Source organism: Bos indicus x Bos taurus, chromosome 3 (assembly GCF_003369695.1).
Source record: "Bos indicus x Bos taurus breed Angus x Brahman F1 hybrid chromosome 3, Bos_hybrid_MaternalHap_v2.0, whole genome shotgun sequence".
Lineage (NCBI taxonomy): Eukaryota > Metazoa > Chordata > Mammalia > Artiodactyla > Bovidae > Bos > Bos indicus x Bos taurus.
The window spans coordinates 51567559-51592663 of record NC_040078.1 but is presented as its reverse complement, the minus strand read 5'-3'; the positions used below and the strand labels follow the sequence as shown (position 1 = coordinate 51592663).

At 35.0% G+C, this 25105-nt stretch overlaps 1 protein-coding gene across 1 annotated transcript in view; it reads left to right on the top strand.

Annotated features, from left to right (window-relative positions):
• Window positions 1–5716: 5716 nt before the first annotated feature.
• The window catches only part of BRDT (bromodomain testis associated), a 41174-nt gene continuing 21785 nt past the window's right edge, over window positions 5717–25105 (top strand). Inside the window, exons 1-11 of the mRNA XM_027538245.1 lie at window positions 5717–6376; window positions 7312–7449; window positions 8866–8980; window positions 12793–12962; window positions 13779–14132; window positions 16301–16429; window positions 17257–17445; window positions 18053–18225; window positions 18302–18591; window positions 18678–18791; window positions 19208–19351. Coding sequence (XP_027394046.1) covers window positions 6188–6376; window positions 7312–7449; window positions 8866–8980; window positions 12793–12962; window positions 13779–14132; window positions 16301–16429; window positions 17257–17445; window positions 18053–18225; window positions 18302–18591; window positions 18678–18791; window positions 19208–19351 — 2005 coding nt within the window. The 5' untranslated portion in view covers window positions 5717–6187. The remainder of the gene's footprint in view (window positions 6377–7311; window positions 7450–8865; window positions 8981–12792; window positions 12963–13778; window positions 14133–16300; window positions 16430–17256; window positions 17446–18052; window positions 18226–18301; window positions 18592–18677; window positions 18792–19207; window positions 19352–25105) is intronic.

Below are 25105 nucleotides of genomic sequence, written 5' to 3'. Positions count from 1 at the left end.
TATTATAAATTTGTCTCATGATTTTTGTTTTATTCTAGCAGGTGTCAAAAAACTTCTCTGCTGTGATGGCAGTGTTCTATAGCTGCACTGTCGCATACAGTAGGCACTAGGAATATGTGGCTATTAAGCACTTCTAATGCAGTTGAATTTTTAGAAAACTAATTAATTTTTTGGCTGCACTGGGTCCTTATTGCTGTACATAGTCTCAGTAATTGTGGTACATGGGCTTAGTTGCCCCAAGGCATGTGGGATCTTCCCAACCAGGGATTGAACCCATGTCCCCTGCATTGTCAGGCAGATTGTCAACCACTGGACCACCAGGGAAGTCCCGAGGCTAAATTTTTAATCTTGGTAATTTTGGTTAATTTAAATTTAAAGTTACATATGGCTAGAGGCTATCATACTGGACAGCACAGCTGTAGCCATTGAATTTTCTGTTACAAAAATGTTAAATCTACAAGCTTGTTACACATTTTTGGCAAAAATTCTTTATAGATGCTATGTAGACTGTATTTTGTCTTGTCTGGACATATATATATGTGTATGTGTATGTGTGTGTGTCTTTATCCCAATACATAGTATTTAAGTCTTTACTAGTTCGTACTGTTTTCCTAAATAATACAAAAGCCTCAGTTTTGGATTTGACTAATTTGGTACAGATGTCTGATTAAAATACAATTAAGAAGATGTGGACAAGTGTTGAAATAAAATGGTCATATGAGGAAGTGGTATGAGTAGTTATGGGTGTATTGGATGCAAAAGGGAACAATTTTAAGTGTTGCTAGCCATTACAGATACTACAGAGGAGTCTGGGGAGATAACTGAGGAAGGCCAGTGAGGGATTTGGACTATTTCAAAATATTTTAGTGATCTTGGGAGAGCAGTTTCAAAAGAGAGCTGGAGAAATCGGATGGATGTATTTGACCTTCACAAAATTTTTTGCACCCAAGGGTTTTTTTGTTTGTTTGTTTGGTTTTTTTAGAGCAGCTTTAGGTTCACAGCAAAATTGAAATATACAGAGATTTCCCATGTATTTCCTGCCCCAACACATGCATAGTCTCTTGTTAGGAGCATCCTGAAACAAAATGGTATATTTGTTACAGTAGATGAACCATTTTGTTCATCTCTGTACTTTTCAATTTTGTTGACACAACATTATAATTTAAAATCTGATGTTTGCATTAGGGTTCACTCTTTGTGTTATTCTTCCTAAGGATTTGGGCAAATGTATAATGGCATGTATCCATCATTATGGTATCATACAGAGTATTTTCATTACCGTAAAAATTCTCTGCTCCGTTTTTTTCATCCTTTTCTCTCCCTGCCTCCTGGCAACCACTGAGGTTTTTACTGTCTCCATAGTTTTACCTTTTCCAGAATGTCATATGTTGTTGTTGTATTTAATATTCCTTTATGTCTTTTTGTGGTTATATAAATCGTTTCTTTTTAGCACTAAGTAATATTCCATTGTCTGACTGTTGCTTCACAGTTTATCCATTCTCCTGCTGAGGAACATCTTTATTGCTCCCAAGTTTTGGTAATTATGTATAAAGCTACTGCATGCAGATTTTTGTATGGAAAGGTGTTTTTAAGGAAAATAATTTTAAGATGCTGATTAGAACGTGTTTGTGGGCAGAGATATCAGCAGAAGTTAATAACAGATAAACACATAGAAAATGAAACCTTAAGACAAAGCAGGAAGCAGAACCATGTGTTGCATAATCTTTATTTAAGTAGAGGAAAGCCTTCATAAACATAATAAAAAAGAAACATACAATAATGGAGATAAAGGAATAATGAAACAATAGGTTTCTGGGAAAAGGGAAAGAAGATCCTTATGGAAGAGAGGTGAGGCACTTATGAAATAAGAGGAAATGGACTAGGGAATAAAAGAAACCAAGAGATTAATGTTTAAATAAAGTTTCTTATAAACTGAGATCATTTGCAAATGGAGATAGTGAGTCTGAGGTGTTTTTTTTGACTGTCATGTCCCAGTTGTAGCATGTGGGGTCTTAGTTCCCTGACCAGGGCTCAAACCCATGCCCCCTGCATTGGGAGCCCAGAATCTTAGCCACTGGACCACCAGGGAAGCCCTGAGGCTGAGATTTTGAGGAGTGGAACAAATTTGAGAACGGTGTTTTATAATTGATATACATTCATTCATTCATTATTATTATTATTATTTTGAAGACAGATTCCTGAGCAGCAGGAACTTAGATGTAAAACATTCTTGATTTCTCTCCCCACTTTTCCCTATATAAACAAGTCACATCTGCTCTATCTCTAATATAAAATTGAACCTGAACACTTTAATTCAGCATATGTGGGCTCTGTCTTATGCATTGAATCAATGCAAACAAGGTCCATAAGCTGAAACAGCATTTACATTTTGGGGATTAGGGGGAGGGTTGGATTGGAAGACTGACAGTGACAAGTGGGTAAACATAATAGTAGTGAAGAGGGTATTAGCTGATAAATTAGAGCTAGGGAGGAGCTAGTTAAGTATGCCTATTTAAAATGAGAATGTGAAGGAAAAGTCACTCTAAGGAGCTGACAATTTTGAATAGATCTAGAAGAAGAGCATTTCAAGCAGAGTGTAAAGGCCCAAAGACTGGAACTGGCTTGATGCAAAGAAGTGAAAAAGAGATTGAGCTGGGAGAGTAGGAAAGGAGGTGGAAGGAACAATGAACCAGACCTTGGAAGGTTTCAGCTCAGTCTGGCGGTGATGGTGTTAGTCTGTTAAAGGATGATCACGGGTTAGGGTCATAGTGGTGGAAGAAGTGAGAATTTGAGATTTATTTTGGAGGAGGAATCATCAGAGAAATAAAATCACAGTGAGATCCCATCTTACACCCACCAGAATAGCTAAAATGCAAGCTGTCCATAATAGCAAATACAAAGATATGGAATAACTGGAAATTTTAGACTATTGTTGTGTATATAAATTGGTACGTTTTGGAAAACTGGTGGTATCTACTAAGGTTGAACATATACATAACCTTTGTCCCAACAATTTTACTTCTGGGTTTATACCCAACATAAGGCATGTACATATACACTAAAGCATTTCATGGCATTATTTGTCATAGTTAAATATTGGAAAACCTAAAAGTCCCAATAGGAATGGATAAATTTTGATATGATTTTACAATAGAATACAACAGGCAAAAACATAGATAAATCTCAAAAACAATATTGGTAAAAAAGCCAGACACAATGTAATACATAGTAAACAATACTATATTTATGTAAAATTCAAAAAACAGTCACAATTTAATGTATGGGGATAGAAGTCATCTTAGTGGTTATCTGTGGAGAAGGAGGATGTAGTGATTTGGGTATTCAAAAGGTAGGCTACCTTTAAATAATTGCAAAGCCAGGATAAGAGCCAGTTTCAGTTGCAACACTGAAATAGCACCTTCTTTCTTTTCAATGACTTTATTGAGTTCTAGTGCATATTTGTATAAGATGAGAAAAGTGAAATGATGAGATAAAATTGTAAGACTGATAATAATCTCCAAGTTAATTCATTTTAGTGTAGTGGTTCTTTTGCTTAGTGGCTCAGTCATGTCCGACTCTTTGGGACCCCATGGACTATAGCATGCCATGCTCTTCTGTCCATGGGGATTCTCCAGGAAAGAATACTGAAGTGGGTTGCTGTGCCCTCCTCCAGGGAAGCTTCCCAACCCAGGGATCAAACCCAGGTCTCCCTCATTGCAGGCAGATTCTTTACTGTCTGAGCCACCAGGGACCCCCAAGAATACTGGAGTGAGTAGCCTATCCCTTCTCCAGGGGATCTTCCTGACTCAGGAATCGAACTGGGGTCTCCTGCATTGCAGATGGATTCTTTACCAGTGGAGCTACCAGGGAAGCCCCAGTAATGTTCTTAATCTTAACTATATATCAGAATGTCCAGGGAACTTAAAAAAGAAGTAAAACTGATTCTCAAGCCATATCTCCAGGCGTTGGGACCTAGAACTGGGTTTATTTAGATACACATTCTGTAGACAGTGATTCTCTGAAAAGGCAAGACGGCCTTGGGAGAAATACACTCCACAGACAGTGGGTGGGCCATCTCAGAAGGCCATTGGTATTTTTTAAAATGATCCACAGTGCCTCACACCCATTACAATGGCTACTGCTGCTGCTGAGTCACCTCAGTCATGTCCGACTCTGTGCGACCCCATAGACGGCAGCCCACCAGGCTCCCCTGTCCCTGGGATTCTCCAGGCAAGAACACTGGAGTGGGTTTTACAATGGCTACTATTAATCAAAAGAACAGAAAATAGCACATGTGAGGATGTGGAGAAATTGGAACCCTTAAATGGTAGGAATGTAAAACAGTGCTGCTGCTGTAGAAAACAGTATGGGATTCCTCAAAAAATTAAAAATTTCCATACGATCTAGCAATTCCACATCTGCACTTGTGGGGATATATCCATACAAATTGAAAGCAGTGTCTTGAAGAGGTATTTATTTGTTGTTTAGTCACTAAGTCGTGTCCGACTCTTTTTGCAACCCCATGGACTGTAGCTCACCGGGCTTCTCTGTCCATGGGATTTCCCAGGCAAGAATACTGGAGTGGGTTGCCATTTCCTTCTCCAGGGGATCTTCCTGACCCAAGGACTGAACCTGCATCTCCTGCATTGGCAGGTGGATTCTTTACCAGTGAGCCACTTGGGAAACCCATATGTTTTTCTTATAGCAGCACTATTCACAATAACCAGAAGGTGGAAATTACTCAAGTGTCTGTCAATGAATGAATGGAGAAACAGAATGTGTATACATACAATGGGATATTATTATTAAGATGAAGGAAATTCTTACACATGCTACAATATGGATGAACCTCAGACCTTATGCTAAGATAGATAGTGAAGTGAAAGTCACTCACTCGTGTCCGACTTTTTGCAACCCCGTGGACTATACAGTCCATGAAATTCTCCAGGCCAGAATGCTGGAGTGGGTACCCTTTCCCTTCTCCAGGGAATCTTCCCAACCCAGGGATCGAACCCAGGTCTCCTGCATTACAGCGGGTTCTTTACCAGCTGAGCCACCATAAGCAAGTCACAAAAAGACAAATACTATGTGATTGTACTTATATGAGATTACTGGAGTAGTCACATTAATAGAAACAGAAAATTAAAACAGTGGTTGCCAGGGGCTGGACAGAGGGGAGATTTAGGAATTGTTTAATGCGTATAGTATGGAGTTTCAGTTTTGTGAGATAAACAAGTTCTGGAGATAAGTTGCTCAAAAATATGAAAATACTTAATGCTTTTGAACAGTACACTTAAAAAGAGTTAAGATAGTAAATTTTACGCTGTATGTATTTTGCCACAATTCTACAGCAAGAGTTGAAAACTAACACTGCTTTAATGCAATATTTGTGTATGTGTGTGTGCATATACTGGCTAAATGTTAACACTGATCTCTAAAAATGGACAATTTATTTAATAATCATACTTTTCATTTTGCTGATACACTTGGTAGTACCTTTGCTCTTTTATCCTTAAAGTAGTAATGTTGTCTAGGGATGTTAGATACCATCTCTCTGAAATATTCATGAAGCTCTAAACTATTCTATGTTAGTTGTAATATGCGCTGAACAGTAGCATTTTAACATTAGTCATTTTTCTTCCTAATAATTCACTTTTAAAATAAATCACTTTATTTAAATTAGCCAGAAAAATTCCTTTGCCTTTCTCCCTTCACTAATTAATAGTTGTAGAATAAACTGTATACTCACATTACCTTTAACATTCCCTATTACTTCTTTTTTTTTAAACCAGGAATTTATAGACTTTTCCTGCTAAGACCTCAATTTGTGTTTAAGAAAGGCAGAAAGAAATTACTGTAAAACATTGGAGTAACTTAAATCACCCAAAACGAAGGCATACATAATGAAACCACTTTTAGTACTTACATAGAAAAAGGTTCGTGTTTGTTTTTCAAATTGAATAATTTGCCTTTTTTTTTTTTTCTTTTGCTGTCCTAATCATGATATGCTTTAAAATACGAAATCTACTTTTGAAGGAAACTTGTCTGTTCCTATAGAAACCATTTTAAAGGTGCTTTGAAAATAACTCAGTTTTTGTTGTTGTTGTTGTTTTGGTTTCTTTTTTTTTTTAAATAGGATATGTACCTGTAGACAACACTAGAATATAAGGATTTGAAGCAGTTGAGAATGTCACTGCCAAGTCGACAAACAGCTATTGTTAACCCTCCACCACCAGAGTATATAAATACTAAGAAAAATGGGCGATTGACGAATCAGCTGCAGTATCTACAGAAGGTTGTCCTGAAGGCTTTGTGGAAGCATAGTTTCTCCTGGCCTTTTCAGCAGCCTGTGGATGCTGTCAAACTAAAATTGCCTGTGAGTGTGTCTTATAATTATAATTGTTTAAAACAAATAAAGCCCCGTAAATGTCCACTGACAGACTAATATTATGAAGTATGTTTAATAAGTTATTCAGCACCACTAAAGAATATCCCAATGAATATTTTTTCCTTAGCCAAAAAACTCATTTTTCTGAGGATTGAAATTCTCATTTTAGTAATTTCTGGTAAATTATAAGTATATGCTTTCTTGTTTATAGCATATGTTCCTGATTTTTGATGTAAGGTTGTCTTAAATGTCCCCTTCTCCAAGAAGTCCCTCTTGACAAATCCTGGCAGACTCAGGTGTTTCATGCACAGAATTCAACTTTAGGTCTTAGAAATTTTTGTGCATGCTAAGTCACTTTACTTGTGTCCAACTCTTTAAGACCCCATGGACCGTAGCCTGCCAGGTTCCCCTGTCTATGGGATTTTCCAGGCAAGAACACTGGAGTGAGTTACCATGCCCTCCTCCAGGGGATCTTTTCCAACCCAGGGTTCAAACCCACATCTCCTTCATTGGCAGGCAGATTCTTTACCACTAGCACCACCATTTAGCCACCTGATAGTGGAATGCTTAAGAATTTGTAATATAACTAGTAAACTGTGGAGCTGAGATTGTACTCATAAATCCTAGTTTCTTTTTCTTCATGCCCTCTACTTGTTATTTTCCAGGATGGTTCTACTCTTTTATTATTTTGTTATGCTTTCTATTTTGTTATTGGCTTTTGTTTTTCTTCTCTCTGAAGAAAAATGTCATGGTAATCAACTTTGTTTCTCATCACAAAAGGTTTTATTTCCATATTATGGCTTTTAAAGGTAATCAATTTCTGTCTCTAGTTACAGGTGTATAGTTTCTTAAAATTCTTTATGTACCAATTGTTGTGAATTCATTCTTACAACTAACGTTTAGAATTTCTTCTTACACCATAGGATTATTATACCATTATAAAAAACCCAATGGATTTAAATACAATCAAGAAGCGCTTGGAACATAAATATTATGTGAAAGCTTCGGAATGTATAGAAGATTTCAATACAATGTTCTCAAATTGTTATTTATACAACAAGGTCTGTAAGCCTTATGCCATACATGCTAATTCTTTGCTCTTACATAGAGGCGATGTATATAAATAAGTGTGTTGACTTCAAATTTCAAGTCTTGATTTGGGGTACATTATATATTTGTAAAAATACTGTTTTTTACTTGATTTCCTAATTTTCACATAGCAGTATTTGTTCATTTTGCTATCTTTTTGTTTGAATAGCTATAATGGCTTATTATGTTTTTAAAAAATAAAATACCAGTGATCCTGGTTTCTGTGAGTAAAGTGTTATTTCAAAATGTTCTCATCTACATTTCTGCCATTTTAGTTATAATATGAATGATAAATCTTATTATACATTAAACTTAGTTAAATTTTTATGGTATGGATTGCTAGCTATAACCTAAGAAGCCAAATGAATGATGTACTTCATACAACTTAACTTAAACTTCAGACATGTTCTGTTTTATCCCAGCAGTAGTATTTGTATTTATGTTAATGTGTTAGGCTGTATGATAATATACGTGGACGTTGTGAGCTTAGTCTTCACTTTTATTTTCATCCATAAAATTGGATTTGTGTATTCAGTTTTCCTCCATATGGGATTCCTGTTTCCCTAAGTACAGCATCTTTTTCAAGTGGTCCTATCATATCTAGAAATTTTTTAATTTATATCTCATTTATTCAGAATCACTAGTGACACTGAAATGTAATAGAAATGTGGGTTTGGTTTCCAAGGTAATCATCAGTGCCACCTTATATGTAAGAGATTTAAGACTATAGTCAATAATGAATTTTTTAAAAAATCATAACTAATAGTGTTCTGACAATACCATTGGTAAGTTCATTTTAATTTAATAATTCTAAAGAGTCCTTAATTTTTTAAAAGAAAGTTCAGTCATTTTCCTGAACTGTTAATAGCTAACTTAGAAATGTGTCTCCACTTTAGGCTTTTGCTTTGTAATTTACTTTTTTCTCAGTAGTCAAGTAAAGCAAGTTGAAGACTTCTAAGCAGATAGTTAAGATTTAAAAACTTAGCTCACAGTGTCACTTTATTACTTAATTGAAAATTGAATTACATCAAGTCAAACCATGAGGTACTATCCACACCCATGAATATGTTTTGTTTGTAACCTATTTGTAAGGTGGAAATTCTGATTTCTAATACTTTAGTGTATAAGTAAGATTGGTTGGATTATAACCCTTTAGTGCTCAGAAAGGTATCCCCAGTCCTTTTTAGAAGTTAAAGGGGTAGGATGATAGAATTTTAAGTGTGAGCCGCTATACTGTTTTCTAAACTTAATTTAGAAGCAATAAATACTGTTTAGTAAATACTGTCTAAGAGTACTATGGCACTGCCTTCACTAAGGTAGCCTAAATTATAGAAATTTGATACAGTGGCCATACTGTGTAAACTCGTTGCATTTTGTGTATTTTCTAGCCTGGAGATGACATTGTTCTTATGGCTCAAGCTCTAGAAAAGCTGTTCAGGCAGAAATTATCTCAGATGCCACAAGAAGAACAAGTTGTGGGTGGTAAGGAAAGAATAAAGAAAGGTAAGCAAGAAAAAATTTATGTTCTGATTCTTTCTTTCTCTGTCATACATATTTGAATGCTTGTGTATGGGTGTATAAGTATGATGACTGGAACTAAATAATAAATCCCTGGGAATTCCCTGGTGGTCCAGTGGTTAGAATTTGGTGCTCTCACTGCCAGAGAAATGTGTTTGATCCCTGGTCGGGGAACTAAGATCTTGCAAGCCATGCAGTGTTGCCAAAAGTAAATAAATCCCTGAAAGGAGATAGACATCTAGAAGTCCTTCTACATCCTGTTATATTGGTATAAAATGTCCCTTTAAACAATCTGAACCTTGAGCACAAAGATGGCTGTCAGAATGATTGTCATACGAGATTAGGATTACATAGATTATGGCCTTGCAGCAGGTTTCGTATAGAATAGTGCCATTCACGTTGTTGTTGTTTAGTTGCTAGGCTTCTTTGTCCATGGGATTTCCCAGGCAAGACCAGTAGAGTGGGTTGCCTTTTCCTTCTCCAGGGGATCTTCCTGACCCAAAGATTGAACCCACATCTGCTGCATTGGCAGGTAGATTCTTTACTGCTGAGTCACCTGGGAAGCCCTATGCCATTCACATAGTGGGCACCAAATAAAGCATAGTTGCAATTGCTATTTGAGTGGATCATGTATCTGTGTTGTATTAATTAAGAGGGCCAAAATTGCCGATAATTTCTGTACCAAAAGATCCCCTAGCTAAGAATGAAAAGTTGCTGTTGGGTTTGAAGATTCTCATTTTCTAATTCTAAACTCAAAACTCTAGGAGGGAGGGGAACTTCCCTGGTGGTCCAGTGGTTAAGACTTTGCTTTCCAGTGCAGCAGGGGCAGGTTTGATCCCTAATTGGGGAGCTAGGATCCCACATGTCTTGTGGCCAAAATAACATAAAAGAGAAGCAATATTGTAACAAATTCAATAAAGGTTTAAAAGTGATTCACATAAAAAAATTTTTTTAACTTTAATGGGAAATGTTTTACAGCTAATATCATATTTAAATAAGAAATTAGAAAATTAATTTTAAGTGTTCAGAAGGGTTATTGAAGAGGTAAACGAAGACTGTCACAGTTCAAATGTTGGTTTATCTTTGGGTCACTGAAGCTATAAACCTTGGTTAAGTTCTATAATCATTCCATGTTTCTTCATCTATGATATCTGGAAATTATTTAGCTTTCATTTTTATAAATATTTGTAAGGTATATGTTAAGTGACTGGGACATAGGAAACTTGTTCCACTTTAGGGGACGGTTGAGGTTGTTTTATTGATAGTATGATATACTTTTTTCCTAGTTGTTAATAGATTTTTAGGGTGGATCATGACTTATAGCTTACTTTCATCCATCCTGTGAGGTAGATACTTACTGATTAATAACTTTTTATTTTGTTCTTATTTTTGAAGATTGATCTTAAGTCTTACAGAATAAGCCTAAGCATTATAAAACTTCTTAAAATAATAAGGCAGTGCATTAGAAAAACTGTCAGGTGAAATTACACATAGCGTGTGCTGTGGTTCGAGTGAGAAATTGACTTGCACTGGAAAAGCTGAAGAAGGCGTTAGAGGTGATAGAACTCAAATTTGGGAAGGTGTAGATTTCCAAGTGACTTTTAGTAGAAGCTTTCTATTGCTTGCTGCCAAGTCACTTCAGTCATGTCCGACTCTGTGTGACCCCACAGACGGCAGCCCACCAGGCTCCCCTCCCTGGGATTCTCCAGGCAAGAACACTGGAGTGGGTTGCCATTTCCTTCTCCAATTCTATTGCTTAAGTCATGTTATTTTTTTATGCACATTGGTAGGTAAACTGCCATACGATGGTAGCTAGTCTAAATAATGTGATTACATGTTGATACTTTATGGCAAAGAAAAAACTTTGCCATAATTGAATTGGTGTTGATTTATTGATTGAACAGATATTTAGGTACTTCTTATGTACCAAAACACTATTCTGTATTAGAGTTTAGATTTTAGTAGTGAAAGAGATACATACATGATAGGTTCAAAGAACATTCCAGACAGAGGGGTCAACTAGGGCAAACGCCTATAACAGGATCTTTTTCTCTTTTGTTACTTTGGGCCATTGCCTTCATTTATGATCTGAATCTTGCTTCCCTCCTTACTTTCTTAAGGATTTTATTGCTTTGGTTATCCCGTTTCATGCATCATTAATCTTTCATTCTCTATCAGGTTAGTTTTATTATGCTATAAATATGCTCTAGTATTTCATCTTTAAAACTCACCTTTTCCCTGTATCCTTCCTGTTTTTTTGCTTTCTTCTTACATACTCATGAACTCACTTCAGTATAGGTTCTAGCCATACTATATCACTAAAAAGGTTCTTATCAGTAGTCTTTATGTTGCTAAATTTAAGTAATATTTTTCTATTCTCATTTGTCAGTATTTGCTTTAGAAGGCCACTGTCTCCTGAAATGCCTTTGTTTCTCGGTACATATTAGTTCTGTGGGTTTACTTTCCATTCTGTAGTCCTTTTGGCCTTATCAATCTCTAAATATTGAGGTATTTTTCAGGGCTTGGTATTAGGTATACTTTTCCTAAATTCCATCTGTGTTCTATTAACTCCTAGATGTACAGGATTTGGAGAGTTAGGGATTCTTATATGTTGTATGTCAAATATGATAATAGCATGGGAAAAAGTGAACTAGCGACTGGTGGAATAGAGAAAGGGGGTTGTTTTATACAGGTTGGCTGGAGAAGGGGAGGTGATATTTGAGAATTTGAGTAAAGCCTGAAGGGAATCGTTGAAGTGAACCATAAGGCTGTCTCCTGACCGGTGGGACAAATAGTCTGCTTATGCTTACCAAACTTGAGGACAGCAGCCAGTAGTCTGGAGTGAAATAAGTGAAGGGAGTAGGATGATAGGAAAAAGAGGTTGGAAGGAGAGCAGACGTATGGGGAAAAGGGTAGCGAGGTCTTATGGGGTCCTGAGAAGCCGTTGTGAGGACTTTAGCTTTTACTTGGAAGAAAAGTTAGAAACCACTGGGCATTGAGCAGAAGTGTCTCAATCTTATTTGAATTTGATTGTTATTTTTGAGAATAGAATACAGGATGTAAAAAGCAGAAGGAAAGAAGGCCTCTTAGGATGCTAGTGTAGTAATGGCAGGGTTATTACCACCTGTGATAGTTGAATTCTGGATAAGAAGATAGAGCAAAATAGTTTGCTGATGGATTGGAAATGGGGTTTGAGAGAGAGTGGAATCACAGATGACTCCGTTTCTGACCTGAGCAATTAGATTAGAGTTAACCCTGATGGAAGGATGGGCATTTGAAATATAGTCATGCCTCGAAATCATGAGGGACAGGTTCCAGACCCGTCCATGGATACCAAAATCTTTGGATGCTTGATGCTTGCGTAGTACATGGTCCTTCATATCCATGGGTTGCATCTGGGCATTGTATCCAAGGAGGTTGAATCCACATGTGCAGAACCTATGGATCCTGGGTACTGATTGTAATAGACTTCAGGGTGGTGTGATCCAAATGTCTCCAGTCTTAGCACTCTCTGGGAACATACAGGACAAAAAAACATGTACAGATATTCCTCTGATGAGAGAATCATGTTCACATCTGTTCTGTGTCAGCCAGTGATGGACTAACATGCAGAGCATTCTGAAGACCTCACACAGTACCATGTAGTTGTCTCCAGTGTATCTGAAATTTTTGCTCAGGTTTACAGCTACGTGAAGCTAAAATCACAAAAGTTGAACTAAATGTATTAAAGTAGGATGCTAAGAGAAAAATTGCTTTATGTCTTACTCAGATACTGACTCTTGTTCACATTTTACTAGGTACTCAACAGAATATGACAGTTTCTATTAAAGGAAAACAGTCCCCCAAAGCACTGGGAAAACTGCTTACACAGCAAGTAATTCCTTCTGTATTTCCTGAAACATCTGTTTCTCCTTCAAACCTGGCACAAGGTGCTCCACTCAACACTGTCTCACAAACAGTCACCCAGGTAAGTTTACTTTCACTTTAAAATGTTTCAGTGAAGTTTTTTTTGTGATATCTATACCTTTTTTTGAAGTTTATAGGAAAATTGGTCTTAAGCATAGCTCATTGGTCTCTCATAGCTCATTTGGTAAAGAATCTGCCTGCAGTGCAGGGAGACCTGGGTTCAATCCCTGGGTTGGGAAGATCCCCTGGAGAAGGAAATGGCAACCCACTCTAGTATTCTTGCCTGGAGAATCTCATGGACAGAGGAGCTTGGCAGGCTACAGTCCATGGGGTCACAAGAGTCAGACATGACTTAGCGACTAAAGAGAGAGAGAGATACAGAAGTCAAAAGTCTTTTTATCTGTACACATTTTGTGAACAGAGACCTGGGGTGCAAACCAGATTATTAGGTAGAATCTGAATCGATTTATTATCTCTGTAGTATTAGTATCAGTTGTCTAGCTACTTTTTGGTGTGTGGGGGTGTAACTTTTATTGGTTCACAACTTGGTGGGTTAACAATTTTCTTTTTTAAATTGTGTACCCTAGCTGATTTCAGGTATTCAGAAACTTTTTTTTTTTTTAATATAACCATGACTTTTCCCCACCTTTCGTTGGTCTCAAAGTTGACCGGACAATTCTTTGGGATGTGGGAAGGAAATATTTGAACTATTTATTTTACCTATGAAAGAAAATTAACTTTTCCTAAAAACATGGATGACCTGGTGCTAAATATCATTTCATTTTTTTAACTGATAAGGGTAATGATCATAGTTTGAAAACTGTTGCTCTGAACGTCACCTTAAATATAATCTTGTTTTCAAATTGTTTCACTTTAGGTTACAAAGGGTGTGAAGAGGAAAGCAGATACAACAACTCCTACAACTTCAGGAGTTAAAGCAAGTGGTGAATCTTCCCCAACACTTACAGAAAAAAAATCAGGGAAAATGCCACTTATAAAAGAAAATATGCTAAAGAATGTTTTGCCGGATTCTCAGCAACAATATAAAGTTGCAAAGAATGCTAAAGTAACCGAACAATTAAGGCACTGTAGTGAGATTCTTAAAGAAATGCTTGGAAAGAAACATTTGTCATACGCATGGCCCTTTTATAATCCTGTTGATGTTAATGCTTTGGGACTCCATAACTACTATGATATTGTGAAAACCCCAATGGATCTTGGAACCATCAAGGTAAATGTTGTCTTAATAAGAGGAACTTCTTTTCTTGACTATAAAAGTAATCTTGTCATCATAAAGAAATTTAAAATTCAAAAAAAGATAAAAAATCACCAGTCATACCACCTGAAGTAAATGATGGGAACATTTTTTAAATAATGGGAACATTTTAAAGTGTATCCTCTTATTTTCTTCAAGCACATTCTTGGTTATTTTATCACAGTGTGTGTTATAGAATGTAATATAACTCTCTGTACCCTAAACTTTCACTTTGTAGATATTTTATTGTTATATATTTAAAATATTTTTAATTTGCATAATTTTAATACAAAAAAATTTTTTGGCAAGGCATTTATGTGGTTTCCAATCCTCTGCCAGGTAAGTTTTCTTTATTGCTGATTTGGAAACTTTAAATTACTGGAAAAATTTAGTTATGTATATTTATTTTAGGGAAACTACTAAAAGAATAGAACTATACCATTTTCAAAATGATGCATTATCTCAGTGCTCTTCCTAAATAACTACTCATTGTACTCCCTGTTCTTTATTATTATCTGGAAGTTTGGTTCTTCTTTTATTAAATAAACACAGTTTTGTTTTATTTCATCATCAACATTTTTTGTGAACATGTTACTAACTTTTGTGCTCACCCTTATTTCTTGCTTATTACTCTTTCCTGTCTTGGTTTTTCTTTTTGCTGAAGTGCAAGCTTTAGTGGTTCATCCATGAGCATTTATAGGTAGTAAACTTAATAGTTTTTTCTCTGAAAGTATCTGTGCTTTGTCTATTCTTGAATGGTTCCTTAACTAACTATGGCATTCTAGACCTAGTTATTTTCCCCCAGCACTAGGACAGTATCTTTTGGCATGTATTGTTGTTGCTAGGAAGTCTGCTATCAGTCTGCTTGTCATCCCTTTGTAGATAATTTCTTTACTCTCTCCAATTGTGTGTTTAATTTTACTCTTCTTGATTGGAAATTAGTACTTTCAAGGTGAAGCTCATTTTTTAAGTTCTGAAAAAACAACTAACCATAATCAGTTCAAAATACGCTTTTCTACTTTCCCCTAATACTTAAACTAATTCAGACTGACAGGTCATGAAACAGTACCTGAAATAGGTAAACCTGAGCTGAGTCTTAAAGGGAGGACTTAGTAAGTTACAGGACATTTCAGGCAGGGGAAGCAACTTGGAACACCCTGAGGTAATAAAAAAAAAAATTCCAGAATACAATATTTAAGCCAACATGAATGTAATATGAAAAAGTGATTAGGAGAAAATGAGTCTGGAAGGAAACTAGGACTTGAACATGAAAAGCCCTCATCGTAGAGGCCTAGAGCTGGCATTAAACGTGAGGATTATGTCCTCATATTTGTTTCCTATAATGACTTCTCCAGTAACAATGTGAAGACTGGGCGATGAGGCTATTAAAGAATTCCAGAGATAAGAAGATAGTGACTTTAATTTCGTTCTTTGAAATCATTCCAAATTGCCAGTGATCTGAGTGGTAGAAAATTATGCTTCTTATTTTAGTTTTGTGTTTTTTTAATTACAAATAAAGTCTGGCATACTATATTTGTTTATTGGCCTTTTGTATTTGTTCATAGATTTTATGTTAATATACACTTGTTTTGCCCAGCAGTTTATAGGATTTTCTTGTCTGATCATTTTTCATGTTATAGTAATGCCTAACTGGCTACTCTACATCCTTCCTCACTGTTCTATCCACTTTATATGCAGCTACCTAAAAATGTAACCCATCCTGATATTTCTCTTCTGTTCAGTTTTTAATGTCTTTCCATTCCCAGGAGAATTTTAATATTATAAACCCTTCATTTAGATGTTCAAGGCTGATTTAAGGAGTTTATTTACTCATTGTTTTGCTACAATCAAACTAGTCTATCCTAGATTATCTGGAAACACTCCATTTTTCCCCTGCTTTTGTGACTTTTTTTTCTGTTCTTTTCTTTACTTGGAATGTCCTCCTTCACGTCTACTTGTCAAAATTCATTGGATCTTTTTCAAAGTCTAAAAATACAAAACGTGTAGCAGAGTTTTAATTTTGTCAAATCTGGATGGTGGGTATCTGGTTTTGGTATTACCTATTATTCTATTGTATGTTGGAATTATTTTATAATATAAACACTTAACATAGGTGCTCAAAATTCTGTAATTTTTTAATTTAGGCAAAAATGGATAACCAGGAATATAAAGATGCATATGAATTTGCTGCAGATGTTAGATTAATGTTCATGAACTGCTATAAGTACAACCCTCCAGACCATGAAGTGGTTACAATGGCAAGGATGCTGCAGGTGAGTTTTTACTTGTGTTCTGAAAGTGAGTTTCCTCTGAACATAGCTTAAAATGTTTCATAACTCGAGAGATAAAAAATAACACCCCCTACCCCCACTAAGTAGTAAAGCATAATTTGTACTTTTAAGATTGTGGGGGTGGGTTGTTTGCTTTATGAGGTATAGTATCCATTAGTAGTAAATGTTTTAATGAAGCTGCCCTACATATAGAAGACATTGGGGAAATATTAGTGAAGAAAGGACAGTAGATATCTGAGACAGAGTTGACTGGAGTCAATGTCCCATTCAATGAGCCTGAACGGAAGGCTCAAGGACTTTTGAGGCTGAGTCATTGGGGATTAGTAGAATGATGCAGTCACAGGGCAGGAGATCTGAAAAGAAGTCCCCCAGTTAATCTGAAAGAGCTATCTTACCTGGAAAAACACAAAAGTTGGTAGTCAGGGAAGCATGAGGTCTTAACTGTATTTCTGGTAAATCTTTTTTTTCCTCCAGTTTTATAGGGATATAATTGACATTGCATTAGTTTAAGGTATATAAGATTATGAGTCAATATATGCATATACAGTGAAATGATTACCACAAAGACAATAGAGTTCTCATCAACATATGACACTGAGGGAATTCCCTGGCAGTTCAGTGTTTAGGACTCCACCACACTTTCATTGCCAGGGGCTAGAGTTCAGTCCTGACTGGGGAACTGGGATACAGCAAGTTACACAGTGCAGCCGAAAAAAAGTGACACTGAAATGTGCATTTTCTTAAAAGATGTTATTGCTGCATTAAATCAGAAATGCAGAGGCCCTTAACAGTGTCATTTTCCATTATAGGATGTTTTCGAAATGCATTTTGCAAAGATCCCAGATGAACCTGTTGAGAGTATGCCTGTATGTTACGTCAAAACAGATACCACAAAAACCCTTGGTAGAGAAAGCAGTAGTGAAGCTTCTTCTGAAGATAACTCTTCTGGTGATTCTGAAGATGAACAAGTTCAGCGTCTTGCAAAGCTTCAGGAGCAGGTAGTTCATTTTACTGATAGAAGTTTTTATATTCTTTCTATGAGCTGCTGCTGCTTGCTGATGATCTAAAATCCTATTTGTAGATTAAAAGTAGTTTAAAAGCTGTTATATTTAGATCACTTAGCAACTGTGACTTTACTTATTGGCATATACTTAATGTTTAATAGTTTTTTCTACTCAAAAATCTATACATCTTAAAATTCTGTTATTTATATTACTAACCACAATGAGTTGATTCTTACTGAAACATTTATATAACATAACCTGGATAGTTTATGCATGGGATCTTTATTTAACATTTGTTACCTTTTATGATAAAATGTTAACCTGCTATGAGTTCAATCCTGAAAAATCAATGATTTAAGACTTAAGACTACGTGGAAAAATAATGATTCTTGGTCTGTTTTTAGATGAATATTTAAGTGTATGGGTTAAATATATAATATTCTTTGAAACACACCCTTCAAAATGATGAATTTATGAAATGAAATATCTGTCTGAAGTAAATGAATTTCATAAAGGATACTGTTGACTTTTGAGTGCCTTCATTTTTTTCTGCTCTCTTTATTTAGAATCATTAATGTTTAAAGCATTTTTCCTTTATTAGCTTCAAGCTGTTCATCAACAGCTACAGGTTTTGTCCCAAGTACCTTTTCGTAAGCTAAAGAGAAAGAATGAGAAGTCTAAAAGGGAAAAGAAAAAAGAAAAGATTGATAACAGAGATGAAAATCCAAGGAAAAAGTTTAAGCAAATGAAACTAAAGGAAAAATCCAAGCGCAAGTAAGTATCTTTAATGATGCCTTATTAAGATAACATTATCTGAAATACATTTGATTAAATTTAACTTTTGTTACAGTCTGCCAAAGAAGAAGAAACCACAGGTCTTCACTATGAAATCTGAAGATGAAGATAATGCAAAACCTATGAACTATGATGAGAAAAGACAGTTGAGTTTGGATATAAACAAACTCCCTGGAGATAAACTTGGGCGAGTCGTTCATATAATACAATCCAGAGAGCCTTCATTGAGAAATTCCAACCCTGATGAAATAGAGATAGACTTTGAAACACTGAAATCATCAACACTGAGAGAACTGCAAAAATATGTTGCTGGATGTCTAAGAAAAAGATCACTAAAACCTAATGGTATGTATTAGAAAGCAGTCTAATATTTGTGTTGTCCTCACTCTTTTGGTTGTACTCACTTTTTTTTTTCCTTCTAAATCACATAGGTAAGAGAACAATGAAGTCAAGAGAAGAACTTCATTCAGAGAAAAAACTAGAGTTGGAAAAGCGGTTACTGGATGTCAATAATAAGTTAAATTCTAGAAAACGTCAAACAAAACGTAGGTATCTTTTTTTTTTAATTTACTTATTTATTTTTTGCTGTGCTGGGTCTTAGTTGCGGTGCATGGGCTTTCTCTAGTTGCAGCAAGCTGGAGCTACTCTTCTAGTTGCGGTGCATGGGGTTCTCGTTGCGGTGGCTTATACTGTTGTGGAGGACAGGCTCTAGGCATGCAGGCTTCAGTAGTTGTGGCTCATTGGCTCTAGAGCTCAGGCTCAATACACAGTTGTGGTACACAGACTTAGTTGCCCCACAGCATGTGGAATTTTCTGGAACCAGGGATCAAACCTGTGTCTCCTGCATTGGCAGGTGAATTCTTAACCATTGGACCACCAGGAAAGTCCCAGTAGCAGTTTTTAAAATGTTCCTGTGACAGTTTAATATCTGCCATTTTTAATGTCTTTTCTTATTTTGTAGCTGAGAAAACTCAATCATCCAAGGCCATTGGAAGTGGTTCCCGACTGAGTGAAAGTAGCAGCAGTAGCAGCAGCAGTAGTTCATCAGAGTCTGAAAGTAGTAGCAGTGATTCAAGTTCTTCAGACAGCAGTGATTCCGAATCAGGTTAGCTTACTTCTGCTTGTGGGAAAATATTTCTCATGTAATATTGAGATGTACAGTGTGAAAAAATGTTTGTTACTTACCCAGAATCTACAGTGGGATGCCACACTTATTTAATTGCATGTTGACAGTCTTACAGCTTTTTCTTAAAAGAGATACTGTGTAAAGTGAAACTTCTTATTATACATATGTGACCTACAGGCTTGTAATATTGAAAATAAGCTTGTACTGTTGAAAATAATTTACTAAAGGTGGGATAATATCAATATATAATTCATATCTTAATACCAAAAATATCAAAGAATAAAATGCTGATCTTTTAATAAAATATTATTTGAGGACATCTTTTACTTTGATATATCAATTCACTCTAATGTTGCAGTGTGCAGTGTTGTGACAATATATTCTGAATTGGATAATCATTTTGAATTAAGAAACCAGTCATCCTAGAAATGGTGTAAAGCAGATTTTTTTTCACTTCAGTGTTTTCTTCACTGTAGGTTATCTTCCATTTGTAGAAAAATATACCTTAAATTCAGATTCTCAGTTATGCTAAAGTATGATATTACCTCATAGAGTTTATCATCAACTATATCAAGCTTAACTTATTCATTCATGTTTTGTTTGTACTCTTTCATTGACATTTATGTAGTTGACAGGTAATTGCTGCCCTCAGGATATGGTCTTGGCAGAGGCATTCCATCATTGTTCACCAAAAGGCACATTCAAATATAGGACACTTTTAGGCCTCAAATTTTGCTTTATTTTAAATAAGACATTTCTTGTTTGTCATGAGATTCAATTCTTTTTAAAACATCCCACACAAAATGTTGTCACATCAGGAATTCTTACCATTTGTAAGAATATCCTTCTTATTTTGGTCTGGTATTAAGAGTCTGCTGCCTTGCAGTATATTGTTTCACTTCTGGTTCTTTTTAGTTTGTGGTGCTGATGGCCTCATGTTGTTTTAGATTTATAAAGTATATAGTGGTAAACATTTCTGTTAGAATAAACAGAATTTTTACTTTTATTGAAATTTGTCATCCTAGGAAATTTTTTAATAATTTAGGACTCCGTATACATTATTTCCTTGTAGTTGACTTTTAAGCAAAACATGCTGAAAAACTCTTTAAAGTATTTTAAATTGTGACTAGCATTTGTAATTTCATCTAATAAAGCATTTATTGCCTAAGAAGTTAGAGCACTTTGTCTTTTATTTATAGGATAAAACTCTTATTAAATTATCTAATTTTATATTGACTACTGATCAATAAAGACCGTGAGTATTAGCAGAAAAGTACTTCAGAGTGCTTCAGTGAAGTACTTTAATTTGAATTATCAGTTTCTAATAGAATCTTACAATATGTTGCTTGAAGGAAAGAATGTCATCTACTGTGTTCTTAAAATAGTGTAGTATGTGTTTTCCTAACTTTCAAACAGAATAACTCAGCCTCAGAATTCTAATTTTAAAGCACTATTGAATTTTTATTTTATGACTGACATTCTTGTTTGATGTCATCTTTTTCAAATAACGAAGTGTTTTTAAAAACACCTGTTAAAATCAAAGAAGCAAATTTTTACATTTCCGTCTACTGTATGAAGAGTGTATAGATTTATAACACTAAGGTCAGTTTGTCTTCTAAAATGATAGGATAATAAGAGTTTTTGTTTATGTTTGAAATGTTCATTGTTTTATAAACCAACTATGTACTTCATTGGAAAAACAATATATATAAGTTGCAAATGCAATGCTTAACTTATGCAGTAATTAACTTTGCTTAATGAAATAGTAAATGAAGCAATAGGACCTTTTCTCCTATTAACTTCAGTTGTACCCTTAAAAATACTGTAAGGCTCTTGATTTCTAGTGTATAAGTTAACAACATTTTCTTTAACTTTCCTGAGAACAACAAAAACTAAGTAAAAGCATTGCAAATTGTGAAAAATAATTAATTCAGGCTATATCTTTAGCTATACCTATTGTAAAAATAAGCAAAGCATCTATCATTCTTAAATTATGCACATGATGTTATCAAGAAACAGATGGACAAATCCCAAGTCTTAAGTTTCAGGGTGAGGGGAAATGGAGATCCGGAGAAAATAATAATTTGTGAAAATTAGGTATGTTAGTAAAAGTTAACTGAAAATATAAGTAAGACTTTGTAACTTCAAAATTTATTATGATTTGTCAAGAGCTGGAACTTTAAAAAGGAATATCTCAATTATCAGAACTAGGGTTAAATAAGAGTTTGGATTATTCAAAATAGGACATATGCATATAATTTCATTTCTTCAAAATTTTAGTAGTGGCATCTTTTCTGAAAGCTTCTCTGAGAAATTCTTCTCTGGTCTACGGCCATACCACCCTGAATGCGCCTGATCTCATCTGATCTCAGAAGCTAACCAGGTTCAGGCCTGGTTAGTACTTGGATGGGATAAATTCTTCTCTGATAGAAGAATATTGATCTCCAGTAATTTTTCTTAATCTATTTTTTAATACTTGTCTTCCTGGATTTTTATAGCAACTTGAGACCATATGCAGTTTTCTTAACCAAGTCACAATCAATTTCTGTTATCAAGGACAGATTTCTAAATTAATAGATCTCTAAATTAGATCTCTAATTTTTAAATTCCTTAACAGTATTGACTTAAAGTTCTCCTTATAGCTTTCTTGTATTATGAGTTGCTTTCTTTACTGCTGTATTATTCTCTTCTAGGTATATTAAAATGTTTTAAGGGTGACATCTGAAAAACATTTGTATGTTATAGATAGTGGTAGAGCTGGTTATTACACATTAAATTGTTATGTTCTGCTGCTGCTGCTAAGTCACTTCAGTCGTGTCCGACTCTGTGTGACCCCATAGATGGCAGCCCACCAGGCTCCCCCATCCCTGGGATTCTCCAGGCAAGAACACTGGAGTGGGGTGCCATTGCCTTCTCCGTGTTATGTTCTATGTAATCTTAAGTCTTATTTTATGCATGTTTGAAAAAATGGACTAATTCTGCTTGGGCTAAAGAAATTGGATTAATTAAATGGAAGAGGAGTAAGTTACAAGGAAAGATTTAATAATTCTTTAATTATTATTTCAAACCAGATATTAAATCAGTTCTAAGATAGAGCTGTCATGAAATTCCATATCTTTGAAAAACATAAGAAATCTATTGGCTGGAAGCAGTACTTAATTGAAAATTTCAGTGTAACTTGATATTGCCATTTAAATTATCTTCTTCAGTTACATTGGCATATGCAAATTATCATGTGCTGATAAGTCAAGAACAATGATGGGGAATTCCCTGGCAGTTCAGTGGTTAGGCCTCTGCACTTTTCACTGCCAAGGGCCTGGGTTCTATCCCTGATCAGGGAACAAGATGCCACAGCCATGAGGCATGGACAAAAAAAATAATAAATCCTATCCCATTTATATTTATGCCAGTGATTAAACATTGGCATAAATATAAAACCTATTTTTCATAACTCAAAATATCATCAAATGGCAGATCAAAAGATACAAATAGGCTTGACAGTATAAATGAATTCCAGATGCATATATCCTATGTTAACTAGGCTGTACTAGAATGTACACACAAGCAATTGAGTTTTTTTAATATTCAACAAAGGTTGGCTATCTTGAGTTATGTAATAAGGAGGAGTATTAACAGATTTAATAATACTGAGAAACCATCAAATGGAGCAGCTCATAGATAATACTGCTTTTTTGATTCTAACTTTGTAGGAAATACCTTTAGGAACTGTCCAGATTTTAGCTCAAATACCTGACTAGTGTGGAATATAATATTTTTCAGGAGTGATTATCATTTCAATTGTTAAAACAGTTATATACAAAGAAATTGAATGGTTATGGCAACAGTTCTTTGCCTGACTAAGACAAAATGAATTTATCACTTCATATTTTGGATTTTTTGCTTTTATTGGCTTCAGTGTAATGTTCTGAAAGTGAAATTTATGAAATTCCTTAAGTAACAATTGTTCCTTTTTTTTTTTAACTTTCTTAGTTACACTGACTTAAAAGTAGGAATAAAAGAATCATTTCTCATTTTAGCTATATAAGCCAGGTCTTCTGTAGAAGTGACAATGATGCAGTTTGTTTTTATTTTTTTCATGCAAGGAAGAAAGGAAAACCTTGGTTAAAGTTTAGATTTTAGTTTACCTTTTAAGGGGGAGGATGGTTTAGTAAATACAGGAAGTATGAAATAATGGATTCTTTACCAGCTGAGCCACAAGGGAATATTGAAGTGGGTAGCCTATCCCTTCTCCAGTGGATCTTCCTGACCCAGAAATCGAACCAGGATCACCTGCATTGCAGGCAGATTCATTACCAACTGAGCTATCAGGGAAGCCATGAAATGACAGTTTGGAGTAATTTTTCACCATTCAAGCTAGAAAGTTTAAGAGAAATGATTAGTATTCATCATTTAAGTATTTTAAACTTTCATTAATTTCCTATCAATTAAGGTGTTTTTAAAGCCCCAGAAGGATAAATTCAGGGACCCAGGCTTGCTTAAAAACTTGTACATATTGAGGTCTGTACTTGAGCCAGGAGTCTCAGAAATAGGATAAATTGTCATGTGCCTTTTAAAAACTGGGTCTTACTGAATAAACAGGCTGTCTAGAATAATGTTTTTCAACCTTGGCAGCAGTGCATTAGAAATCACCTGTAAAACTTTAAAAATAGTGTCCAGATATGAATTGGAGAGTGGGACCAGATAAATACAGTGTCAAAAGATCCATGTGACTAATGTGCTGCCATGTTTGAGAACCATCAATCTAGGCGTTTTTGTTTGTTTCCACTTTGTAACTCTAGTTAAAATGACTTTGGTAAAAGGAAGAGACAGCTTATAATCAGTTTGTTCTATATTAAAATAAGTACCACACACTTAGATGAAAATGCTCAAAACATTCTTTAAAGGGGGCAAAATTTTTTTGTTCACAGTGCTTGATTTTTATTCACAGAATATTATATGATAAACTTGGGCAGATTATTTAACATCTCTGGATATGCTTTCTTTCCAATAAAATAAGGAAATGACCTCCAATCACTTTTATGTACCCAGTCCTTTATAACAGAAGTGTGATTTGTTTTTCTAATTTAAAAATCTTCAGTAATTTTTTTCTGCTATGATGGTATTACATTCTGGCTTTACATTATGTATGGTATTATATTCATATTCAGTTTATCAAGTTTTTAAGTCAGTATTGGCTTGCTGATAATATTTGGTATCTCTGGAGCATTGATCTCAGTGCTTTGATAGATGATGGATATTATTAACAAATCCTTCAATCAAATAGTTAACCCTAGATCTCTCTTCTTTTTGATTCTGTGATTAAAATTTGTTTAGTTGGAAGTGAAAACTTTCAATCAGAGTTTTATGTTGAAGTTTTTAGGGAAATATGAAAATAGCACACATTATATACTGTGCAAAATATTCATTTGTTCAGTAGTTAACATATTTTATCCAATTGGATCCTCATAAGGTAGGTATGTTATCACAGTTCCCTGGAAAAGTTGGTTGACAAGTGTATATGTTATCACTGTAGTGCTCAGTTTTATTAAGACCTGGGAGGGCTTCTTCATTTATTGAAATGTGGTCTTAAGCTTGACAGTGAAAATATATATATATTTGCCTTTTAATTCCAAAGGCCAGGAACTTATAAACAAACAGAAATATGCACTTTTATTTTATTTCTGGAAAGTCAACTATGTAAGAATAGAAGGAGAAGCAAAACACTGAGTTTTA